Here is a 22,585-nt window from a genome sequence, read left to right on the forward strand (position 1 = left end):
CACTGTTGTCCGGTCCTTTGCAGCGATCCAGTATTTTGTTACGAAATGAAATTCTCACGATCCAAATCTTTCAGTCTAATAACACAAAATTATCCAATAAAATTCGTGACCGAAACTAATATTTCGTAGAAAAAGTTTTAACGATTCATGGAAAATATAAAGACTCGTTGGAAAATGTTCGTTTCTGTGCATGACAACCATTTCGAACTGACTATAAGTAAGAAACTAAGAAATCAATGATAACAATTCAGCTAAGGAATTCAACTCATATCACTAATACTTCTCAAAAAGGCGCTTCTCAAAAGTTTGACAGGAAGAATAAAGTCTGGCGTGAAGAAAGAAAATCTCAGATAGAAATTCCTTCGAATTTCTTCGTGCAACTTGACTTTCTGATTTTCCAACACTCCTCGTCCACCCATCGAGTTTTCCTCTTTATTCAACCGCCCAGCTTCTCAATCTTACCCCTCCTCTTCGTACCTTACAGCTGTCTCACCTTGCAGCTTGCACCACCTTTATATTATTCTTATAGAAGATACAAGATGCAGACAGCGGCTCAGCTTGGATATTGCATTAGATCGTCTATACTAGACAGCTCAGCCTGACACTGTATTTCTCTGTGTACATGTGTACACGTGTTGCTGCGTACACTGACACGTAACAAGCATAGAGAACGTGTCATGAATCAGTTGCGGCCACGAGTTCGCGTTATATGAAAAAGGGCGAGAGGTAAAGGTGTATTACCGCCAAGTTGACGTAACACGATAATTGGATTTTCTGAATAACACGTTCCTTCCCGGGGATCATCGTTTATTTTCAAACGAATTTGCTTCTCTTTTTGTCTATATTAAGGTTTCCTTCAGGCAACCTTATGAAAGTTTGTGGGTCGAATGATACGTTGATTTGATAGTAAGTAAGGTTCTCTTGGGGTAGTTTAAGGGGTTCGTGAAAATTTATGTGTAAAAAGGCGCGCGAACCTGAATATTGAAGGAAAACGAACAGAATATTAAAAGTAGCAAGGCACAAATATACGAACATTTGAAGATTCGTAAAGAAGGCAATTTGAAAATATAAAAATTCGAAAATTTAAATATTTGAAAATATAAAATTTGAAAATATAAAAATTCGAAAATTTAAATGTTTTGGTGTATCGAAATTTGAAAACTTGGAAGCAAAGAGATGTAAAAATGTGAAAATTTCTATATTTTGATATTTGAAGATTCGAAAACTTAAATGTTCGACTGTACGAAAATGTTTAGGTTTGAACATTAATTAAATCAATTTTCCTTAAACTTCATGTTCCTAAAATTCTAAATAACTTCGATTACCTTTGGATATTTTTACATTCTAAGAGCGCATTTTCCTCTATTTTCTTCCCTTTATCTTCCCGCAAACTCTTAAATATCTCAACAAAACATCTTTTCCAGTCCGGCCACTGAAGATGGATTTGAACGGGGTGGTGGGCCATGTGGTGCAAGGGACGAGAGTTATGCTCGAATGTACTGTGCTAGCAGCCAGGCCGGCCGCGAACATCACCTGGCAAAACGGTACCGAGGTTCTGAACGAAAGTAACGACAGAATTCAAATACAAGAGGCGAAGGTCAAGGAGAATGTGAGTACTGACTTGAAAACTTACATGCAACTATGCGATGCAACTATTCCCTTTTGTTAATTCCTTGTTCTGCTTACGTGCAAGATACAAATCTTTAAAAGAAACCGCACTGTTACTCTGGAAGACGTAATTCAGTCATTATAATCAAATAGAAAGCAAGGAAGAGACATAGAATAATAGATAGAAGCTGACAGTAAATTCCAGATAGAATTGCTCGATAATCCGCGATGAACTCACAAACGTACTACTACATTTTACTTTTACCGTTGCTGAGATTATTTAACATAGATTAATGATTATAGAATCAATAAACATTGAAATTATTGGCATACGATTGAAAGTTATTAGAAAATAGAGAATAATCTTTTCCTTAGATTTCGAATATTTAAAAAATGTTGTGCATCGTTGGTAATAATTTTAACATACTTTAATGTTCTTCGTTAAAAGCAAATGTATCTTTTAACGACTAAAAACTCCTTTATTAAAATTAATATACTTTTTTTAGCGATTCGATATATCGTTATATCATTGTTCTTTATCAAAGAAATTTTCAATTTCACATTGCCTTATATTATATTTCCTTTCGTAAACACCATACTAAAAAGGAGTCGATCCTATTTGCTAAATCACGTCGCGTAAATCAGTTTTGAATTACATTAGTATTTCATAGCTAAAATTTCTTAATGGCGTTTCTTCTACGAAGTTTTCTCTTTTATCGAATGGACGATTGGCGAAGTCGCGTTAACGCGTCTGGACGTCAGCTCGAGCGCATATTTTAAGTAACAAAGTGCCGTACCAGCTATGTAAGCCGACTTGATGTCTCTTGCAACGAGTTCACGAGCAATAAACTACTTCGGCCAACGAATAAACAGAATTCGCAGTTGGTGCTACCTGAAGCGAGAAAGCAGTTATTCAAATGCAGTATATTTCGCGCGAATTTCAACCCGCGATTCCTTCAAACCGTTCGACTCGAATTAATTCGATTAGACGCGAGGCTCCAGTCGTTCGCCGAGGCATATTCCCTTTATTTTCTGATCAAGATTTTCATTACTCCGTGAAAATTGGAAACATCACGCTTTATATGCAAAGTATAACTTCACTTCACCACGACATTTCTGGAAGTGGAAGATTTCTTGATTTATAAATGAAAGTAGACTTTGTACATTTACGAGATATTTAAACTAATACTCTAAAATATAAAAGGTATTTTAAAAGTAAAGTACTCATTGTATCTTTTATGGGGTGTAATAATTATTTACGTAGATTCCATTTCATTAATCGTACTGAGAAAGATACAAATTTGCAATTTTTATTATTACAATACGTAATTTTTATCTAATTTTTCAATCATCAAATACTCAACTTTAAACGAACTCGATCAATTGGCTTCTATGTAATTTAATTGAATCGTGCAAAATTTGTGTGCGAACTAATCAAAAATATCGAATTTCAAGAGCAAATACCTTCGCACTATTTTGTGACGTTTGAAACACTCGACACAATAGGATCAAAAGCAAAATACTAGACAGATAATCCACGTACGTGATATTTGCGTTGAAACTGGTCTTTCACGCGATAGAGTTATTTAATCGATCAATCACTAATACATCAGAGTAACTTGATATCATGACACAAACATCATTTTCACCACGGCCACTGGTTCATTGTAGCAAATTCGATCGGTTTAACTTCATTATTGTTCTCGTCACATAGCGTCATTAAGTCAAACGATCCTACACCTATGACCACTAGAATGTAAACTATTGACAGCTTGTAAACCTTGTATAGCACTAAAATCATACAACTTTCATTTTAAGTTGTACGCGTGAAATTTCAGGTAATCGGCTGACGATTATTCATACGAGCGTACGACGATACAAAATCAGGTATCGCTTGACGCGTATGAAAAAGTAATTTCACAGATGAATACGATGTTGCTGGCTTGTCGCATCGGAAAATCATTATACGTCATTTCGTGTAGCATGTCACTGTAATAACGCGTTCACGTACCTATAGGAGAATCTGTACGGCTCGCCACCATCATAAATCCATTATGGCAATATCCGCGGCTATAAAGTCGCTTCAACTTTAGATGGCTGAATAAGAAATCGGATCACCTTATTTAGTCGTCCAGCTCTTTCTTTTTCCTTTTCTTTTCCCTTCTTCGCTTCGCTTTATTTTCTATTTGCTTTCTCATGTTTCTACTTTTTCAAATAAATAGGCTCTGGTATACGCGAAACTCTTATTACGAACAATTACTTCTTAAATGTAATCCCATTGATTCTCGCTTATGTTTTCTTTTCAAATTTTCAAATACTTTCTTTGCGAAAAATATGAAGCGCGCGAAAAGCAGTAAAATCGAAATACATCGAACTATATACAGGGTGGTTGGTAACTGGTGGTACAAGCGGAAAGAGGATGATTCTACGCGAAAAAAGAAGTGGAAAATACAGAATAAAAATTTCTCGTTTGAGGCTTTGTTTTCGAGAAAATCGACTTTGAATTTTCGCTCGGTACGCGTACACTTTATCACGTCTCGTTATAACGGATCTCACTGTAGATTTTTAAAAAAATTAAAAAAAAAATAAAATAAAAAAGAATTGTTATTCTATATTTTCGACTTCTTTTTTTCGCGTAGAATCACCCCCTTTCCGCTTGTACCCCCAGTTACCGACCACCCTGTATATTTTAATAACATCTATTGACAAATACGATTTTCATTTCGGGTTATGTCAGTCCGAGGAGAACGGCAAGATTCAAATTGTTATTGAACGTTTGTAATTTGGAATTTATTTCTAAACTATTTTTAGTTGGAATTTGAAGGCTACTTTATTCTTATGTTTCATTCGCACGATGAAGATGATCTAGCTCGAACTAAGAAGCAACGAGCGTTAATCGTTGACCCAATAGAGAGCTAGGGATTATGTTATCGCAATTATATAGATTTAGATATCTAACGGTCATCGTTTCGCGTGCAGCCACGTACGCGTCGCGTCGCGTCGTGGTATCATAATTAGCATCGTTTACGGAGTAGCTGATTATGGCACCGGTGACGTAACGATCGAGTCGTACGGCGGCGGTATACGTGGCAACAGACAGAATTTACATAGGGCCGAGCAATTACATGCCGCAAATGCTCGCCGATGCAAACGAGCCGCGACGTGTATGCGAGATTAAGCGGATCCGCTTGGACAGCTTCGATCCGTTTCGTCCTTCTTCCCATCTTCGACCTATCTGAATTTATGGAACAGAAGGTGCGAGCAATTCGTCTTCTCGAACTTACAGTGAATATAAACGCGTTGAACAGCGGAGAAGTAGCAGATATTTCTCCTTTTCAACTTTCACCTAATCATTTTGCTTCGCGTTTTGGTAATGCAAATTTCTAAATCGAAAATATTATAATTAATTTTTATCCATTTATAGGAAGTTTGAAAATGCAAGATTGCACAGAAGCAACATAATATAGAAAAATATATAAAAAAAAATGGGAAGTACAGAGTTTTCTATAATATCGCGAGTAATATAATTTTTTTTATCGAGATTTTACATTTTTAATTATATTCTCTGGAATATTCATGGAATATCGACAACCAAATGGCCCCGTTGGTTCATCGAGATACAGTTTCGTTGATGTTATGAAAAGAAATGATGGATTCGAAATACGAAATGTTAGTTTCGACGATTCATGAGTTCGAAAGATGCATGACAGGTCGTGTCATGAATTAGAACGTGATAAACCATTATTATACAGATCGTGTTATGTTCTTTTGAGTTGCCAAGTTGAAAAATAAAACGTTCTTTTCACGTTGATAAAATAGCAGATCTTTTTCTGCTTCCATATACTGAGCTAAAGATTTTGAAGAATTTCATATTTGTTAAAGTTTGACCATTTAAAATTAAATTTAATTAAACCATATTTCTGCTTTATTCGTTCTATACAAACCGTCATTGTTATTTTAGTTAGTTCTCCTTTGTATTTGTTTTGCTCGAGTAATTAATCGGTTGCCAGACTCGGAAATATTCTTCTTTAAGTAATTCAGGCAACAGTTCTTCTGCTAAAAAGAGAAAACCCTCTAAGATGCTGTTGGCGTTTAAAAAAATCGTCAAGAAACGAGAGCAAAAAGCTTCTTTATAACGAGCGTTACAGTTGCGACGGGAGATTCTTGATCGTTGTTATGAACTAAGAGTAAATTTTAATTAACTGTAACTGGTAATTGAATTAAACCGCGCCTACACCTACATCACGGCGCCACCCACTTGAAAACTTGCATTATTGATTCTACGAGGTAACAACATTCGTATCAGTTCGCCATGTTTTACTTTTATTATTTTGTGTTCTTGCATTTTCACGATATCAGCATACCAACATGTTATCAAAGAAACGATAAAACTCGATCGTTCGGTCTGCCTTCCATTACGATCGATTAGGATAAATACTCCTCGTACATAGGGTGAATCAATAGCCATTAGTATACTTTTAATGCTCTTAAAATGAGTCTAACAATAGAAAATTAATTTATCAAAAGAAAGTTCAAGAGTTTGCAGAATGAATAAAAATGAACGAGTTAAAAATTATAGTTAGTTTGTTATAAACTATTTTCTGTCATAAATGACTGTATCTTAGAAGATGGAAACAATTTTTATAAAGTAATTTTATATACTAAAATGATAATATATTTAAATTTATCAATTTCTAGCGGCTAATTATTTTAAACTTGAATATTTCCTGATTTTTATTTTATGATAATTTTAGCTTCCACAATATTTATATAACGCGCCTTACGATCGATTAAAAATTATCATTTGTCTCAGAATGAGCTAGTTACGAGACATTTATCGAATCTTGCAAAAACAAGCAGACTAAACATTTCCAATAGCAATCTATCGATTTCGTTATTCTCGCAAAAGATACTGTATCAAAATTTATATAGGATTATCACAAAAAGTCTCCACTAAATCCAATATTCATCGTTTTCACGATTCTCTTGGAACAGCAAACACGATTGTTCGCGAAATAATTACCAGCGTAAAATATCAAAGAGAAATTTTACGAACGTCACACTGCAATCGTGGAGGACAGGTCTTTTTCTTATTTTTACTTTCTGCCATTTTTCTCGTTATTACGGTTCCATATCGCGGAGGAACGAACACATGTACACGATGACTCGTGAACAACACACTGAAAAATACGTTCGGGGGAAATGGTCGCAGGATTTTCAATGACGTTGTCCTTGCTCAACGCTCGCAGGGGATGTCACTATTTAAATTAAACGACGATGCCAGGAAGAAAAATTCAATAACGTTGTCGTTCTACGATAGATCGTGGAATTTTATAAGCTGATGAATTCGTGGGACGGTACAGGTATAAACGTGGTATTAATCCTCTTTTCTTTCGGGTTTTTCCTTGTTCATAAAAAAAGGAGGAGAGAGAACCGAAGTTATATCATTATTGAATTTTTGAATAGCCAAAGGTTATTAAATTGGTTATATTTAAGATTCTAGTGACTGAAATTGATTTAGAGCAACATATTTCGGCTGAAAGAATCGATTCTTTGGCATTTACTTAAAATTTAATAAATATTCTTCCTGCTGGTTAGAAATTGACGATATTTTGTTAACGTTGATAATTTTGGATCTTAATTGCCGAAATAATGGTATAGGAACACTAAGTTTACACTTAGAATCTATATTAAAATTATTATATATTTATTTGATAAACAATTTCAAGGATATTCATGGATACACACTTGCACGCGTTTCAGCACTTTCTTTGTCTCACCTTCTTCCATACCAGACTGTTAACTGACTGAACAGTTTACGTTCCCTTGTTTTCGAGACGTCGCGCACACACATACTTTGGCACACTCATATTCACATACATGTATCACTAACACGCAGCTAATCTAGTCTAGCACATAAAATTATACATATCTCAATAGTTAAGTTTACGATTATTAGATCGAAAATACTCTACGAGACAAATTTTTTATTTTACTCATACGTATATAATAAGTATTCTTAAGACGAAGTATATTTTCTATCGCTGCAAGAACATCAAAACAAATGCTTTCGAAAAGAAAAAGTAGCATAAAGATTCTCCCATGAAATCTGCTTATATTTCCAATCGAATAATGAAAAATCCGATTATTTGTGCATTGTACGTCGACGCACAGGTATACAAAGACAACGAGAAATCAGTGAAATTAAATTGTGTTGCATCAGTACGATGGTGCAGCAATGAGTACGGCTTTAATTTTATTCCCATAGATCTTCTATCGTGTCCCATTTCTTTCATACGATTTTCCGCACGTGTATCGTTAATGTGGCTCAAAGAATCGATCGACTCATTGTTCACTACGGCTCGCGAAAGATCTCGTTGAATAGCGAAAGTAAAGTTGCAAGTTACGGCATAACATCCAGAGATATGATTCCTGTCGACAGCTTTTCCGTTAACAGATGATGCTATCGACGACTTAATATATCTTTTTCGCTTTCTATGTTCGCAGAAGGATGGCACGCTGCAGACCACAAGTTCTCTGGCTTTTACGGCGTCCGTGTACGACAACGGAAGAACGTTCAAGTGTTACGCTGAGAACTCAGTTACACGTTCTGAAGACATGAAACCGATGATAGAATCGATAACCATCGAAGTTTTATGTAAGTGAACCATAATTCTTGACGTATCCGTCCCTGCTTACCGCCATAACGAACTCTCCTTTCCCTTTGCTTGCCTCGTCGTGGACGCATAAAGTGCTCGTCCAACGATTTTTATGCTTCGCCTTTCTCTATCGAGTCTCTCAAAGAAGGAAACAGTTTAAGTATTTATAAAAGGAATGCGATACGGCACCGTATAAAAGTGTAAAGTCCTCTTTTTAACGCGTGTTCTATAAGTTTTTACGTGTTTCTTGAGAACACGAAGAAAATTGAGAACGTAATACTTGAAACGTCTTAAGATTGTTTGCGATGTAATCTTTCGGTAATTTGTTTCTTATTTTACCTTTTGAATGTTTCAATGCGAATGCTCGTTTTAGGGTGTCCTCGTTTATACGTCTAAATCTTGTATATATATATATCCAAATGGGTGTGAATTACGCGTGTTAAATTGCAAGCCTGTGCACAGGGATAGAGATTACTTAATGGCGGGCACTCTGTCACCCCCATTAGTAATGAAATCACAAATAGTTAACGCACGCTAGTAGCCATTAAAAGGCGATTATAGATTGCAATAAACTGTTAAGTCTTTTAACGGCTGAAGCGGAAAAATATGGGTCACGCGTAGTGCGCTATTAAAACCGGATATATGTAATTATAATAAACGAATACAGGAATGATCGAATTATACGTAGCTCCGAACCTCTTACCGGAGTCAAGGGGCTGCGATATATTTAAAATCTAATAACCTTCTTTCCCCATTTTCGGTTCTTTTTGGCCTTAAAATGTCCACCGCTTGTCACGAAAAAAAGACAGATGAAATAAATATTCTAAAAAAAATTCTATCCGAAAAAAGATAATCATTACATGACAAATAACTATTTGAGAAAAAGTAATACATAATCGCGTAGTTTTTCAAAACAAAATTTGATTTCAATATTTTTATGACTCATCAAGCTGTTAAGAAAGCCTTCTGCAAGAGAGCTAAATGTGTCTTCGGTCGCAAAATATTCCCCTGCTGTTTAATCTCACCCGCTCCCCGCCCTTTTGAACGCAATTAAATTGCAGTAACGAGCTGCGAGCAAGATAACGATGCATCTTCCCTTTTGTCCAGAATTTATGATATTTGCACCATGTCGCGGACGAGTATTTATATCCGGAATCGTCGCGCTTTTGGAACAAGGAGAAATGGCTTCCAGCTATGTTCGATAATAGGAATTACGTAGTTGAAGAAATTAGTATGTTTTGTTTGGAAAGGAATTGGAAGAGATTTTTTAACTTGCATATTGAAGTTGCATATTATTAGTAAAATTTATCCACTACAATTATTTCAGCACAGGATAACTTCAAAAATATTGCTCTACGTAAAGTTCTTCATTTTGAAATTATGTATAGAATTATCTAATAAAACTCTTCTTATTCTTATTCTATGTGTTATAAAATTATTGAAATATTTATCCAATAAATTTATTATAAGGAAAAAAGTTACATATATAATTATCTCATGAAAACTCTTTCGATAATAATTTTGAAAAAAATTTTTTAATATAATCAGCAACATTGCATTTAACGTTGGATTTGTTAATGATAATAGGAAAAAGACAAAGATCATTTTTAAAATGCAGGTACAGTAATTTTACGTACAGACGAGAAGCATATATGATATTAAAACGACTAGAGAATAAAGTTCGAGAAATGTTGAACAAGGGAATGTTAATTTTAGAATGGAAATACAACGTGGTAAATAACCTTACGTAGTTGTGGAACTGTGGTATATATTAAAACAACTAAAAAGTAAGTTGGAAGACCAAGGAGAGGATTGTTGTTGTTGAACAAACAAACGTTATTTCTGGGATGGAAAGGTAGCCGCTGCAAAACAATTTTGCATAGTTTCCAGAATCCTACGTCTACTGAGCGTAGCAAAAGTATGAAACAATGAATTTGAGGGCTCGTAGTAACTGAAATTTATTATAAAAATGATAAAAATTCAGTTCAATCCACTAAACATTCTTAACATTCATTGATCTCCAAAAATATGAATAAACAATAATTAAACACGCAATGAGACACGAAAGTCAATATCAAAATTAATTTTCATCGTACGTTTACGGTGTAATATAGAAAGTAAGATGTAAAATACATAAAAAAAATAATGAAATAAGTATATGTTGCTACAGAACAACGACGAGTGTGGATTTTTAGACGAGTTCATATTTTCCGGAACGAAATTAAAGAAATAGAGCTTCGATAAAATTTTATTTTATCTACTAAAAATTAAAACTAGTAGATGTTTACAATAGTTTTACGTAACACACGCGTTCTATGTATCCTTGCATCTTCAAAATTTCGCCTAAATGCATAAGAGTTCATAGCCTGATATTAGTCTGTCAGTTAAAAAGCTAAAACGAAATTAAACCGAATTGAGATGATCAGGAGATCAGGCAAACTGAGAAAGAAAAAAAGAAAGAATCGCTATCGTACGCGTTTCTCGTCGAAACAGTCCTCGTGGCCATTGTCATCCGAGCCCATCGATAAAATTACTATTCTCGTACGTTTGTCTCTGGAAAGGTACCAAACGTTGAAAGCACGATTAGAACGAAATTTTACCGGTCGGAGAACAGTTAGTTCGCAAAAAGGATCGTAAAGAATCGCCCGTAATTTAACTGTACCGATCCGGAGGAATAAAGGCACAGAATGATTCCGACGTTCTTTCGGGGGTGAAAATGGCGGCTGAAGTAGACTTTTTCGCGGTGTTTGATCAACGTCCAATATAGTCGGCCTGAAATTAAGTTACACTTCACAGGTCACGGTTGTTCATGTATATATTCCTGTTTTATCGCACCATCTCCAATTTGCTTTTTCGCTCTCGCACAAAGGGTATAATCGTAGATTCAATTAAATCGAATTAGATCGTTCGATGCTCATTCGACTGGCGGTCTCGTAATTTCACAAGGGAAAAAGCAAAACGAACTAGTGTTGCGCTCGAAACTTCTCTACGAAGCCTTTACATGTTTTTATATGTATATTAAAACGTTTCGTAAGCCTAGTAAATTTGTTTTTCTATCGAGTTTAACATATCGTTATAAAAGCATCTTCCTCCTTTTCTACCACCTCTCTCTATTTACGGATCAACGTTTCTATCCTTAAAACGGATATAGACAAGAAGAGAATTGTTTTTCGTTGTACCTAACTAAGCGAGATTCGATACGTGAGTCCGATATAAAATTCGAAATAATAGTTCTCGAAACATTTGATAGTTTCCTAATGATTCTTCAAGTTCGCCAAAATTTTCGTAACTTTCCTAATACTTGCCTAATACTTGCGTATATACGAAGAGAGAAAGTGAGTGTCTCGTCCAAGATCTGCTAGTGTGGACTCTTCAGTAAGGCTCACCTAACAGACCTATACCTTAGACACAATGAGAGAAACGAGGCGTATATATTTTTTTATTTGTCATATCAGAAATGCAAAAAAACTTCTGGATAAAGAAATAATTATTTTCCAAATCGTTCATTCCCTGTTCTCTGGCATTTTATTACGCTGTAAAAGGATTAATCCTGTTTATATGTGAAATCTAATAATTATTCGAACGATGCTTTCATCTAGCAGACTAGCGTTTAGTATCTCTCGATTACACGAGCCAGACGACGAAAAGATTCCGTCATAACGACACGAGGAGGACAAGACGGATAGCCTAGCGTCTGGTTGGTGTTTCCATTTAGGTCTGGCGGAATAGGTGGAAAGGGAAAAGTTTCGTTTTCGTAGCCAGCAGGAAAACTATCCACGGATTGGAAACGTGAAACTCGCGCGGCCCTGGCGCGTTTCCAGCTTCTCTTCCCCTTTAGACAGGCCACTTTCGCGACTACGTACTTACGGGGGTTTTGTTTTATGCCGGGCATTTTGTGCCGTCGCGTTTAAACATATCTCGGAACGCGGACGAGGCTGCACCTTCCGCTTCCTAGGACTTCTCTCCGGGCACACGCGTTATTTTAATTCCAGACGCCTCGCGGCTACGTATTCTCGGATGGCGGACGCGTGGATTTCCCAATTCTACAGCCTGCACGATACCAACTCTGCGATAACCTTTGTGTCTGTACATTGCTAAAGTGCGTTATTTTAATACCATGCAGGTACTATGAGAGTAAGAGTTGGAAATTTCGTGGATTTATGACATCCATTTACCGAGAAGAGTAAAAAGTATTTAACGCAGATATTGGTTTTTCGAAAGGACGATTGAAATTATTGCAAATTTTCTATGATATTTTTCTTTCGCTTCAACCTCCAAAGTATTTAATTTTATTTTACAAATTTTGCAATTGTAGGTCTTTTACCTGTTTGTTTGTTAAAATTTTTTACGAGATTATTCTTGAATTTTTTTAGATATTTTGAACCTTAGAGAAATTTTGGATCTTTTATTAGCATTGATTCGATATTTTCAAATAAACTCCCTTCTCTCCTCGAAAATATATTTCTACTTTGATGTTTCCTCGAAAATGCAGTGGACGCGTGTAAAATCGATCGAATCATTATATTCTCGTTGCACCCGTTATAAACGGGATAGTAAATTTCGCGATTCACGCCTTTCCCTTTGCAGCTATATATCCTTCAATTTGGCTACGTGTTCCGTGACGTCATATTTTTCACTTTTCTCTTTTTACGTGAACACGTGCTTCGGCATAAAACCTTGGCGAGATAAGATCCTCTCAACGCCGCTCTTTCATCTTCGTGACGAGAGTTTCCACATTTTCACAGGGACGCTTTTATTTGAATTATCTCCGTGTTCTGATTAAAGAACGGCACGATACAAGTGAACGAAACAGCCACGACTACTCAAAAGTAAGATACAAACGTTATCAGTGAAAATGTTAGCGGGCTCTTCTCCATATTTATTTTATAAATTAGCATATGTACGCGTTTAACATAAAGAATAATTTGTCTGTTGCAGATCCACCTATAGTAACAATTAAACCAGAGAACATCACTGTGAACGAAACTGAAGATTTTATAGTATTCTGCGACTACGAAGCGAACCCGGCCACTCTGTTAAAAACAGCATGGTAAATATATCGGAATTCATTTTTAACTTTCCTCGATATTTGCTAAAAAATATTAATTCTTCTTTTATTAAATCTACCATTAACAATTAATAACTAATGCCTATTAAGTATTAACGATTAACCTCTAATTTTATTTATGTCTCTAAAAATGTCCAAAACAACGACGTCGATATTTCCAGCGTTCTATAAAGACGATATATGAAGTTCAAAAGAAATCTCGGTGCTTTCGAATAATAGATTGCTCGCATTTATATACGCGAGTGTGTATAATCCGTTGAATTTACCAATGCGGGAGCTATTAAAAAGAAAACAGGAATACATTTATTGCTCTTAATCCGCCGTTTAGCGCGCGAATTAGTTTGAACGCGCGTTATTTCGCTCGAATCAACTTGCAGCCTGTATAGCCCGTGTATAGCCTTGTACGAGGTTTATGGTGTACTATCGTAGTCGTAATAGGAATTGATAAAACGCGTTGAAACGTAAATTGAATAAAAATAGGGGGGAAAGAGGAAGAAAATCAGAAATTTATGTTGCCTGTCTTTACCACGTGGTTCTCTGAATCACGTAAATCTATGTTTTTCATTCTTCAGATGTTGACACGTTCTCTCTTTCTCGTGAACGATTTTGCTCGTTTATCAAGCTTCCTACTTCCGAACTACCACGGGGAAGTTTAGTCGTTTTATAGTACCTTTTCACAAGATCGATCTAGCGTTCTTTGTAGAAAAAGGAAATAGATAAATAAATCGCCGAAAAAAAAGGAGAGAGAAAATTGCGGACAGGCAATTTACCAAGAAATTATGATAGAATGCTGTTGTTAAAAGTAAGGTAAATTGTTTGACGTTGAACGTGTATTGAATTACGCTGTAACTCCTGCCGTGAATAGAGTAATTGGCTCGGAAGTATATTGAAATTTTTTTATTACTCTACTGTCTTTTGTTAACTTTTTATAATTCATTGTTCCTACCTATAAAAGACGAGGCTTTTATTTTTATCTTTTCTGTTCGCGTGTTATTTATTTATTAGTTAGTTGTTCACTGTCGAAGTTTGAAAAATAGTTTAACGAACATTTAGTTCTTACTTTGTCACAGAAAGCACCCGTATAAGAGCAAATGATAAAACTACAAGCATATTCGAGTATAAAAAAATTCTACGTATGAAACGCGAAACATAAATCGCGAAAGTATCCCAAAAAGCAATACTTTTCAACTCTGACCCGTACGTTCCCTTTTAAAAGCCATCGCAAATATTCTCAATATGTTCAAGAGTACATCAGTTCCACGCAAATATGCGATATATCGATTCGTTGTAACAGAATAATTTCCTTCTTTTTTCGTAATTATTCCTTTCCTCTTTTACCTATAAACATTAAATACCTTTATTTCTGATTAAATATCGTTGCACTGAATACTACCGATACCAATGAAATTTCTCTATATTTGTTTTGCCTCCATTTTTCAATATTACTGTTTAACTAATTTCTTTGGTTTCTCAATTAAATCAAACTAAGACAAAATTGAAACAAATTTAATCAAAGACACCGTAATTTTTTCTCTTCCAACAAAATCGTATTTTCCTTTCTCACAAAACAATTTCGCGATATAATTCGTACACGTCCGATTCTCAGTTCGATTCGACACGTACTTAACGCCAGCAGAATATTATTGATCAAAGGGACATTAGACTTTATTGATACCTACTTCCGCTACCTGTCTACTTATACTTCCTTTTATAATACATATATCTCTTATCGTGTAATTTCTCTCGTATAACGTCCCGTCTCTGCTTTTTCCTTTATCACAGAAACCCTTGCCGCTCATCAAAAGCTCGTTCTTTCCTCTCTTCGTACGAAACACCAAAACACCATCGTTCTATATTCTGCTCATCGGTCGCCAATAATGGCGTTCCACGGAACGCATTAAACGATGGTTAAACGCGTTATCCTAAGAAGCGTTAAGAGGCACCTCGATCGAGCAGCATTCTCTCCTTCCATGGGAATCCAGCGTTCTCGGTTTTCTCTACAAAACTGCTCTGTAGAGTTTATTGACGGCTCGCGCGAGTTTATAGCGTTTCGCCCAACCACGGCTAACTGTGTTATAAAAGAGGACGGAAGTAACTGGAAGTTAATCCTCGGACGGCGAAGATTGGATTGAACTTGGCCCGCGACGATACAGATTCTTTATCGACTTAATGTAATATTATAGAGAGCAGTCAAGAGCCGTTTTATGGGCGCGGTTTTAAGCTTTGCCTTGAAAGGTATACCGTGGATGTGCTACACAGATGATCGAAGTATCTAGACGCGGGCAAAAATTCTGTCTTCGGGTTGGAATAAAGGGGTAAAATCTAGTTTGCATAAAAATATGATTAGTATGGGCTATTTGAGTACTTTGTCGTGAAACTTTACTTTCTGGTTTCTTTGCTGTATCATTTCGTTTGCGTATCGTTACGGTAACTGGTGTTCTTAATGAAATTAAGGTCCTTTTGCTCAACTGAATTAAAAAAAAAATGTTATATCATCCGCGAGATCATAGAAATCACGAGTTACAAGCTACCAGTAGTAAGAAATACTTTGCTGCGGAAGTAATAATTTTGATAATAAAACAAATGATATTTTATGGGATTAATTGGTAAATTATCGTGCAAGATGGCCCAGGTGATGTCACAGTTTTTCGTAGGATTTTTATAATTTTGTCGTAATTATTCACTGTTCTGTCTCGTTGTTTGATATAAGATTGATGAATGAATTTGTCGGAAGCTAAATTGATTAATATTCTACTTCATATGAATTTTTCAATTTACCTTCAAATTTATGGAGTTTTTTTTTAATATAGCTCCTGGATGGCTCAAATAACAGACTATAATAAAGTAAGATATATATATAGTATGAAATAGAAATTTTCTGGTGACGAAATAATATTTCAAATTGATTTATTAACATCTCCAGTGGTTTATATTTCTAATGAGAAAGATTTCGTCGCATATATCTGTATCTCTTACTATATACATTTATTATTAAAAATCGAGAAAAGGAATATACCGTATAAACCATATAAACACGAATGATTTATTTCTCGGGTGAAATTGTTTATTACGAGAAACTCTTACACCTTAAAGTTTATTAATAAATACAGAAGTAAATAACTTCTGTATTTATTACAGTATCTGAAGGTATCTGTGATTATAGTAATTGACGAAACACGTTCGAAATAAATTCTACCAACAATAAAGCTATAAAAACTATCATAATCTTTTAATAATTCTTATATTTCGTCAAATATTGCAGGACGACGAACTAATAATCTTCTCTTTCGTGGCATTTCGAATAACAATTTTACGAAAGCTATAAGACATAGAATCCTTTCGAAAAACTATCGAATCGAAAGAGAGGGATTAAGATCTTGAAATAAACATTTGAGCCACGATTGTTACTCAGTTCGCGTACTGTGGTGAAATTCTTTTACCGATCTCGAAGCAGCGAACTCGTACAACCGTTTATCGACCGTGTATACCTACCGATATTGGATTTCAAAGGGTTAATGCACAAAACGACGAAGACTTTGCCCAGGTCGATGGTAGTTTTCCAACACCTCGAAAACGACCATCGTGCTGATCAATTTTCTCACAGAGCGTTAATTAGCGAATCGAAAATGAATATTCTGAATTGCAAATTTTTTGCAACGCCGCGGCACATCGATCTTCCAAGTTATTGCCAAGCAATTAATGCCTCGATACCGTGGAATTTTCCTGCTAAGAGGACTTAAGAAAACTTCGAGGAAATGTTCTATAGATACAGTGCCCGTAATTCATGGTACTTGTTATGGGGTACAGGGTGATTTTATGGTGGCGAATAAAAGAAAGTTTAAGATTGATACACTACGAATTTGTATACCTTCTGTACGAAAAACTCTTTTTACCGTATTGGTAACAGACATCATATTTATTCGTTGCTCTCATCCAATTAATATGAATCCATTTTGCAAAATTATATTGTCCTTTTACGCTTCTTAATTTATAAACTTTATTTTGTTCGCCACTATATATGACGAAATAAATTGAAAAGATTCGTTGGTCTTCGAGAAAATCAACCGCGTATGGTTAAAGTTGCATTCGAGGAAACGACATTTCATAATCAATGTTCAACAGTCTCTCAATTTCGACCAATATTTTACCAATATTTTTCGCAGATACAGCAGAAAAGGTTACCGAAAAATTTGCACGACCATGCAGTGTAAAAACGAAATACACCGTCAATGTATAAAAAGCAATCATATTGATTCTTCTGGAAAACAGCTACTGGCGTATATACATACGCTAAAATTCCACAGACTATCAAATATTTAGAAACTCGAGCTTCGCGTCTCGTGTTCGATAACGCATAGTGTGCAACACTGAAGGTATCGGAACTGAAAGGATTTAAAGTATCCAGCGTAGCAGGCTCGACAGCGGCATTCGAAACGTCAAAATAAAAAGGCGCGAATTTATCGGGATGATTTATTATATTTTTCTGTGGGCGCAACCTAAAAACCATATTTCACGCTGATGCATGTAATGGCGCGTGTGCACGCGCACGAGTTCACGAGACAGAGACAGAGAGAAAGAGAGAAAGAGGGGAGGGAGAGAGTTTCAATTCCAGGTGTCGGCTATACGAGAGAAATATTCCGGTAAGAAATTGCTACCGTGTGGCGCAATAAAAATACATGAAACGCGATTACTACCGAAAACACGATAATTACGAGAGAACGACGAGCGTTGATTAAGAGTCATCTGTTCGATGGCTACTTTACGCTCGACATCGATCATGGATACCCGGTTATCATTGAGACAGGCTACGATACAGTTTCACTGGTAAAAATTGCTCGTTAACAGCGTACGAATTGCTGGTGCGATAAAAAAGAGACAAAAAGGGAGAGGATTATTTTCGCGACGATTGTAAAGCGATTTTTATGAGAAATTTTCATCGTGTAAATACTTGCGAACGTACTGACATGTTGGATATTAAAAAATCGTAGCGTAACTGTTGCGTACGCGGTGGAATAGGATAAAAGGGAACACGTGTTTAACACTTTCCGGTAACTGTAAACTGGCGTTCGTTCGAAATGCAGACCATTCCAGGTTTCATCGTGGGTGATGTTTTTCACATTGCAAACTGGTTCTGCTGTAGTTGTAATGTTTCGAAAATATTGAAAATCTGATTTGCTGAGACTCTCGTTTCGGTTGGTTGATTTCTGGTCGCTGTAGGATCCAATTTAGATTTGTTCCGAATTTATTCGTTTTTTCATGTTTAATTTTGTTTTATTTGCGTTTTCGGTTCCAACGATTATCGGAAAACGCATGGAATTTTCAACAAAATTGTTGTATTTACGTTAGAAATGGAGAACGTTCTTTTTAATCGTTCGTTTTTCATCTGGATTTTAAGAACGGACGCAAATAATAAGCAGATGATATAAAATAGTGTGCAAGAAGAAATACTATAAATTTTATATGAAATCAATCGCAGAAAGAATTACTTTCCTTCCCCTTCTTTTTACGTATCTTTCTTTACAGAACGTGTTTTATTTACTTGTTCAGGTATCGAGACGATAAGGAACTGGTTCTAACCGACGACCACTACGAGGGTGGTATCACGGAACAAACGGCTCTTACCGTGAAAAATGCGACCCCCAGTGACATGGGCTCTTACAAATGTGTACTAGAAAATAACATTGGTTCATCAACGTCAGAGGACATCGTACAGGTCTCGGTTCTATGTAAGTATCGTGAAAATCAATGAATACTATTTTCACTGAATGATCGACGTTGTTTTTATTTTTTTTTTTATTTGGATGAATTTTACAACCAATTCTCATTGAGAATTATAAATAAATTTTTCTGGCGTGGTACTATGTCGCGTTTAATAAGTGTTTATCGCGTGTTAGTTGAATATAATGCTTAAATCTAAAGGGTAATGTATATCGACAAGTTATTTAAAAAATATCAATTTAATAAATTTTCATTTAATAGTAAATTTTCGAATCATCGCGCAGCCAGATCTGCAAATTTTTAACCACACAGATTCCATGCATATTCATACCTAAGATCAAATCCCTATTAAAATATCTGTTTTTAATAATCCAGAGAAAAATATGATAGGTCCAGGAGAAAATAAAATCGATATCATCGATGGGAAGAAAAGATACACGGAGAAACAGTTCCGTTCCGTTTCACATTACGACAATTTATCGCGTTTTATTCCGGTAAACGATATTTATGCGTCCATAAATTCTCTGGAACGCCGCTTAAAACCAATGCCAGGACATACGTAATGCCTGCATTTTTATTTCCGAACATAATCTGTCCAGCTTTCTATTTGTAAACTTTTTCTTCACGCCACACTATCCGATCGTGAAACACAAAAACGTTTATTAAGGTTTTATAATTTCATACCGGAACCGCCAACACAATTCCGTTGACGTGATAATTGACGTAATTACGTACGATAACTTACTTAATTAGAGTTTCAAAGAAGACAGGGAAGATCAACAGAATCTACATTTTTCTGAAAAGTACACTATCCGATTAATTTTATATAAACCATATCTTCGATAAATATGTTTATCTTCAGAGAATTCTTTATCTATTTTCTTTGCGAGGAGATAAGAAATTGTGAATAATTTATAAAAAAAAGGAATCTTTATGTAGCCTAAGAAACATCGTATCGTTAAAAGGATTAACTGAAATATTCGAGTTTTTAAAGTAACAGATGTTTTGTCAATATCGCGTAAACCTTGTATTCCTATTATTCTATAAATCTTCCGGATCTACCAGACCGTATCGCAAATAAATTCAACGAATCCAATGAAAGATCATTTGTCGGCAAATAATTTTTTCGATTTTCTAAAAAAAAAAAAAAAAAATACGTGAACGATAACGAAGAAAAGAAACGTGTGGAGAGAAAGAAATATCCTGGTCTGGTATCGATTTGTCCGGCCATTTTGTCGTTCTCGGCATGGCCATGCATTTTGCACTTATCTTCATTACAAGGACTAATTTCCTTCTGGCTGCCCGGCCAACTCGAACCAACGATAAATCGTTCGGCAATTATTTATTCGTCGAGTGTAAATCAACGCGAGTAAAAAGGATAGTCGAACGCGACGCAGCCCAATGCTATTTGTTTGACATTATCGTCGCGTATCTATACGTATTACCACGATTTTACAACGTGTCGACCGATTAAAGCCAAAGTTTTTGAATATCAGGCGAGATACTTGAAAATATGAAGTTAATTGCAGGAACTGACAGGCCAGTAGTTATCGTCACTTATTTAACCGGATAAATGAAAATCGAACCGTGCACGCTATGAATAATGAAGCGGGTATCTTAATTAGCCGATGGCCCAGCAATTACACGGTTCATCGAATCGTCAAATCGGCACAGGCGTTAATCGTTTTATGACTAATTTCGTTATCAAAAACCGATCGATTCTATCTTCGGTCGTTACAATTACGAAATTCCGAGAATTCAATAGAAGCACACTTACGTTCGTAAGTTTTATCAAATCGTTTTATTCTCGTTATCGAAAGCCAATCGAGATTTAGTCTGGTCTGCAATAGAATTGTTAACTTTGAACGTAATATTTGCTAAAATAGGATTCCACAGAAATCTGATAGTTAGCGTTTTTACGGCCTACCGCATTATGAGAATCAAATCGATTCTGTCTTTGTTATCGTAATTAGCTCGATTCATAAATCATTGGAAAAGATAAAATCGTTTTTCTTGTATATTTTTATTACTGTTGCTTTATATTTTGTTATTTCGTAGCGCTCTTATAGCTGAAAATATGCACATATAATATAGAAATGTAGGAAACGATTAATTTGCTGGATAATTTATCAGGATTCCTGAATAATTTCGCAAAAACGCAACGTTTAAAAGCACGTTTAAAAAACGTTTGAATATTACGCAAATAAAATATAGTTTTCGTCGTAATTTTCAATAATTTTCTTATGTTTATTCTCGTACCTTTGCTTCTCATATTGAATTTTGAAATCGAATATATTCAAGGATAACTACATTTATCAACTTAAACCAAGTCTTGGATGGTAGAAATTTCAGATATTAGGGCTGTGGAAAAAGAACGTGTGCGTGAAGTAGATAGGTTAATCCATTAAAATGAATGATTTCGATCCGAATCAAACGAGCTGATTCTCCCTCAGCCTACAATTTTTAAAACGAATTTCCATCAGAAGATTTAGGTATCGTCGGTGTGCCATTTAGAATTTCGGGTTCCTTTATGCCAGATCGTGGACAGCTCCATTTATCAAACTGATCAAATTGCCAGGAGGCACGATTTAAGTATTATTATAGCCTTTGCAAGGTGCAAATATGTCATAAAAAATCTGTCTTTCAGAATAATTCATATTTATTTATTTAATAAATTCTTTAAAATGAAAATATTAGATTTTTAATATAATACAAATTTAATCGTAGTTTAAATTTAACGTCGTAGTATTAATATTTAAAAATTGTTCATTGATGATTAAAAATAATATAAGTGATAATTGATATTCGTTAAAAATTAAGGAAATAAAAAGCAAAAGATTAAATTTCAATTTGATTACTTGTTCCTGCCGCAACAGAACATTCTTTTTCCTACAATTGCCATCAAGAAAGTTGAAAACTTCGTGTAACTACATTATTTGGAAGTTTTATCACTGAATTATACTTTTGTCCTCAAAAATAAACTACACACCAATTAAAAAGGAACAAAGCGACAAAATTAAACAACTTTAAACATCTATCAAGCTGCGGAGCGAAATACACAGGACGCAAACTTCCTTTCGGAATAGAAACCATGGAAATAGAATAGCTCCAGCAGAGTTTCGAATTCGACCAGTGTTCCGATACCGTGGAATATCTAAAAGCCGCAGGATGAAGCGGTTTCGACAAAAGTCACACGAGAAAATGTTCATATAATTCAAGTTATCTAAACTAGTGGTAGCGCAATTGATGTATTGTGATACTTATAGCTCTACAGTTCTGTCGGCTGAATATAATATGACCAACTTGGGAAAAACGTCAAAACATAAATTTAAAATGTACAAAAGAAGTATTGGAAAATACACGATTACCATTTTGTATTATACTTTAACCCTTTCACTTTGAGACGTGAATATAAAGCGATCCAAATAAAGTATTATAAGAAATTTTCTCAAAAACAATAAAGATATTCATTTCATTCTCTATATTTTTTTTCATTAAATTGCTCGAAAGAATTTTAAGGGGCAATTGTTGG

General features: G+C 35.2%; 1 protein-coding gene across 4 annotated transcripts in view; it reads left to right on the plus strand.

The window, feature by feature from the left end:
* LOC117231202 (hemicentin-1) overlaps positions 1-22,585 on the plus strand; it is a 427,506-nt gene that overhangs the window by 343,815 nt on the left and 61,106 nt on the right. For all 4 annotated transcript variants that reach the window (XR_004492917.1, XM_033489394.1, XM_033489393.1 and 1 more), the window contains exons 6-9: positions 1,425-1,609; positions 8,116-8,266; positions 13,206-13,317; positions 18,883-19,061. Coding sequence is in view for 3 of the 4 variants with exons in the window: in XM_033489394.1 (XP_033345285.1) it covers positions 1,425-1,609; positions 8,116-8,266; positions 13,206-13,317; positions 18,883-19,061 (627 nt within the window). In the remaining variant the exon portion in view is untranslated. The remainder of the gene's footprint in view (positions 1-1,424; positions 1,610-8,115; positions 8,267-13,205; positions 13,318-18,882; positions 19,062-22,585) is intronic.

This window comes from Bombus vosnesenskii, unplaced genomic scaffold, assembly GCF_011952255.1.
Source record: "Bombus vosnesenskii isolate JDL3184/JDL3185 unplaced genomic scaffold, Bvos_JDL3184-5_v1.1 scf7180000013272, whole genome shotgun sequence".
NCBI lineage: Eukaryota > Metazoa > Arthropoda > Insecta > Hymenoptera > Apidae > Bombus > Bombus vosnesenskii.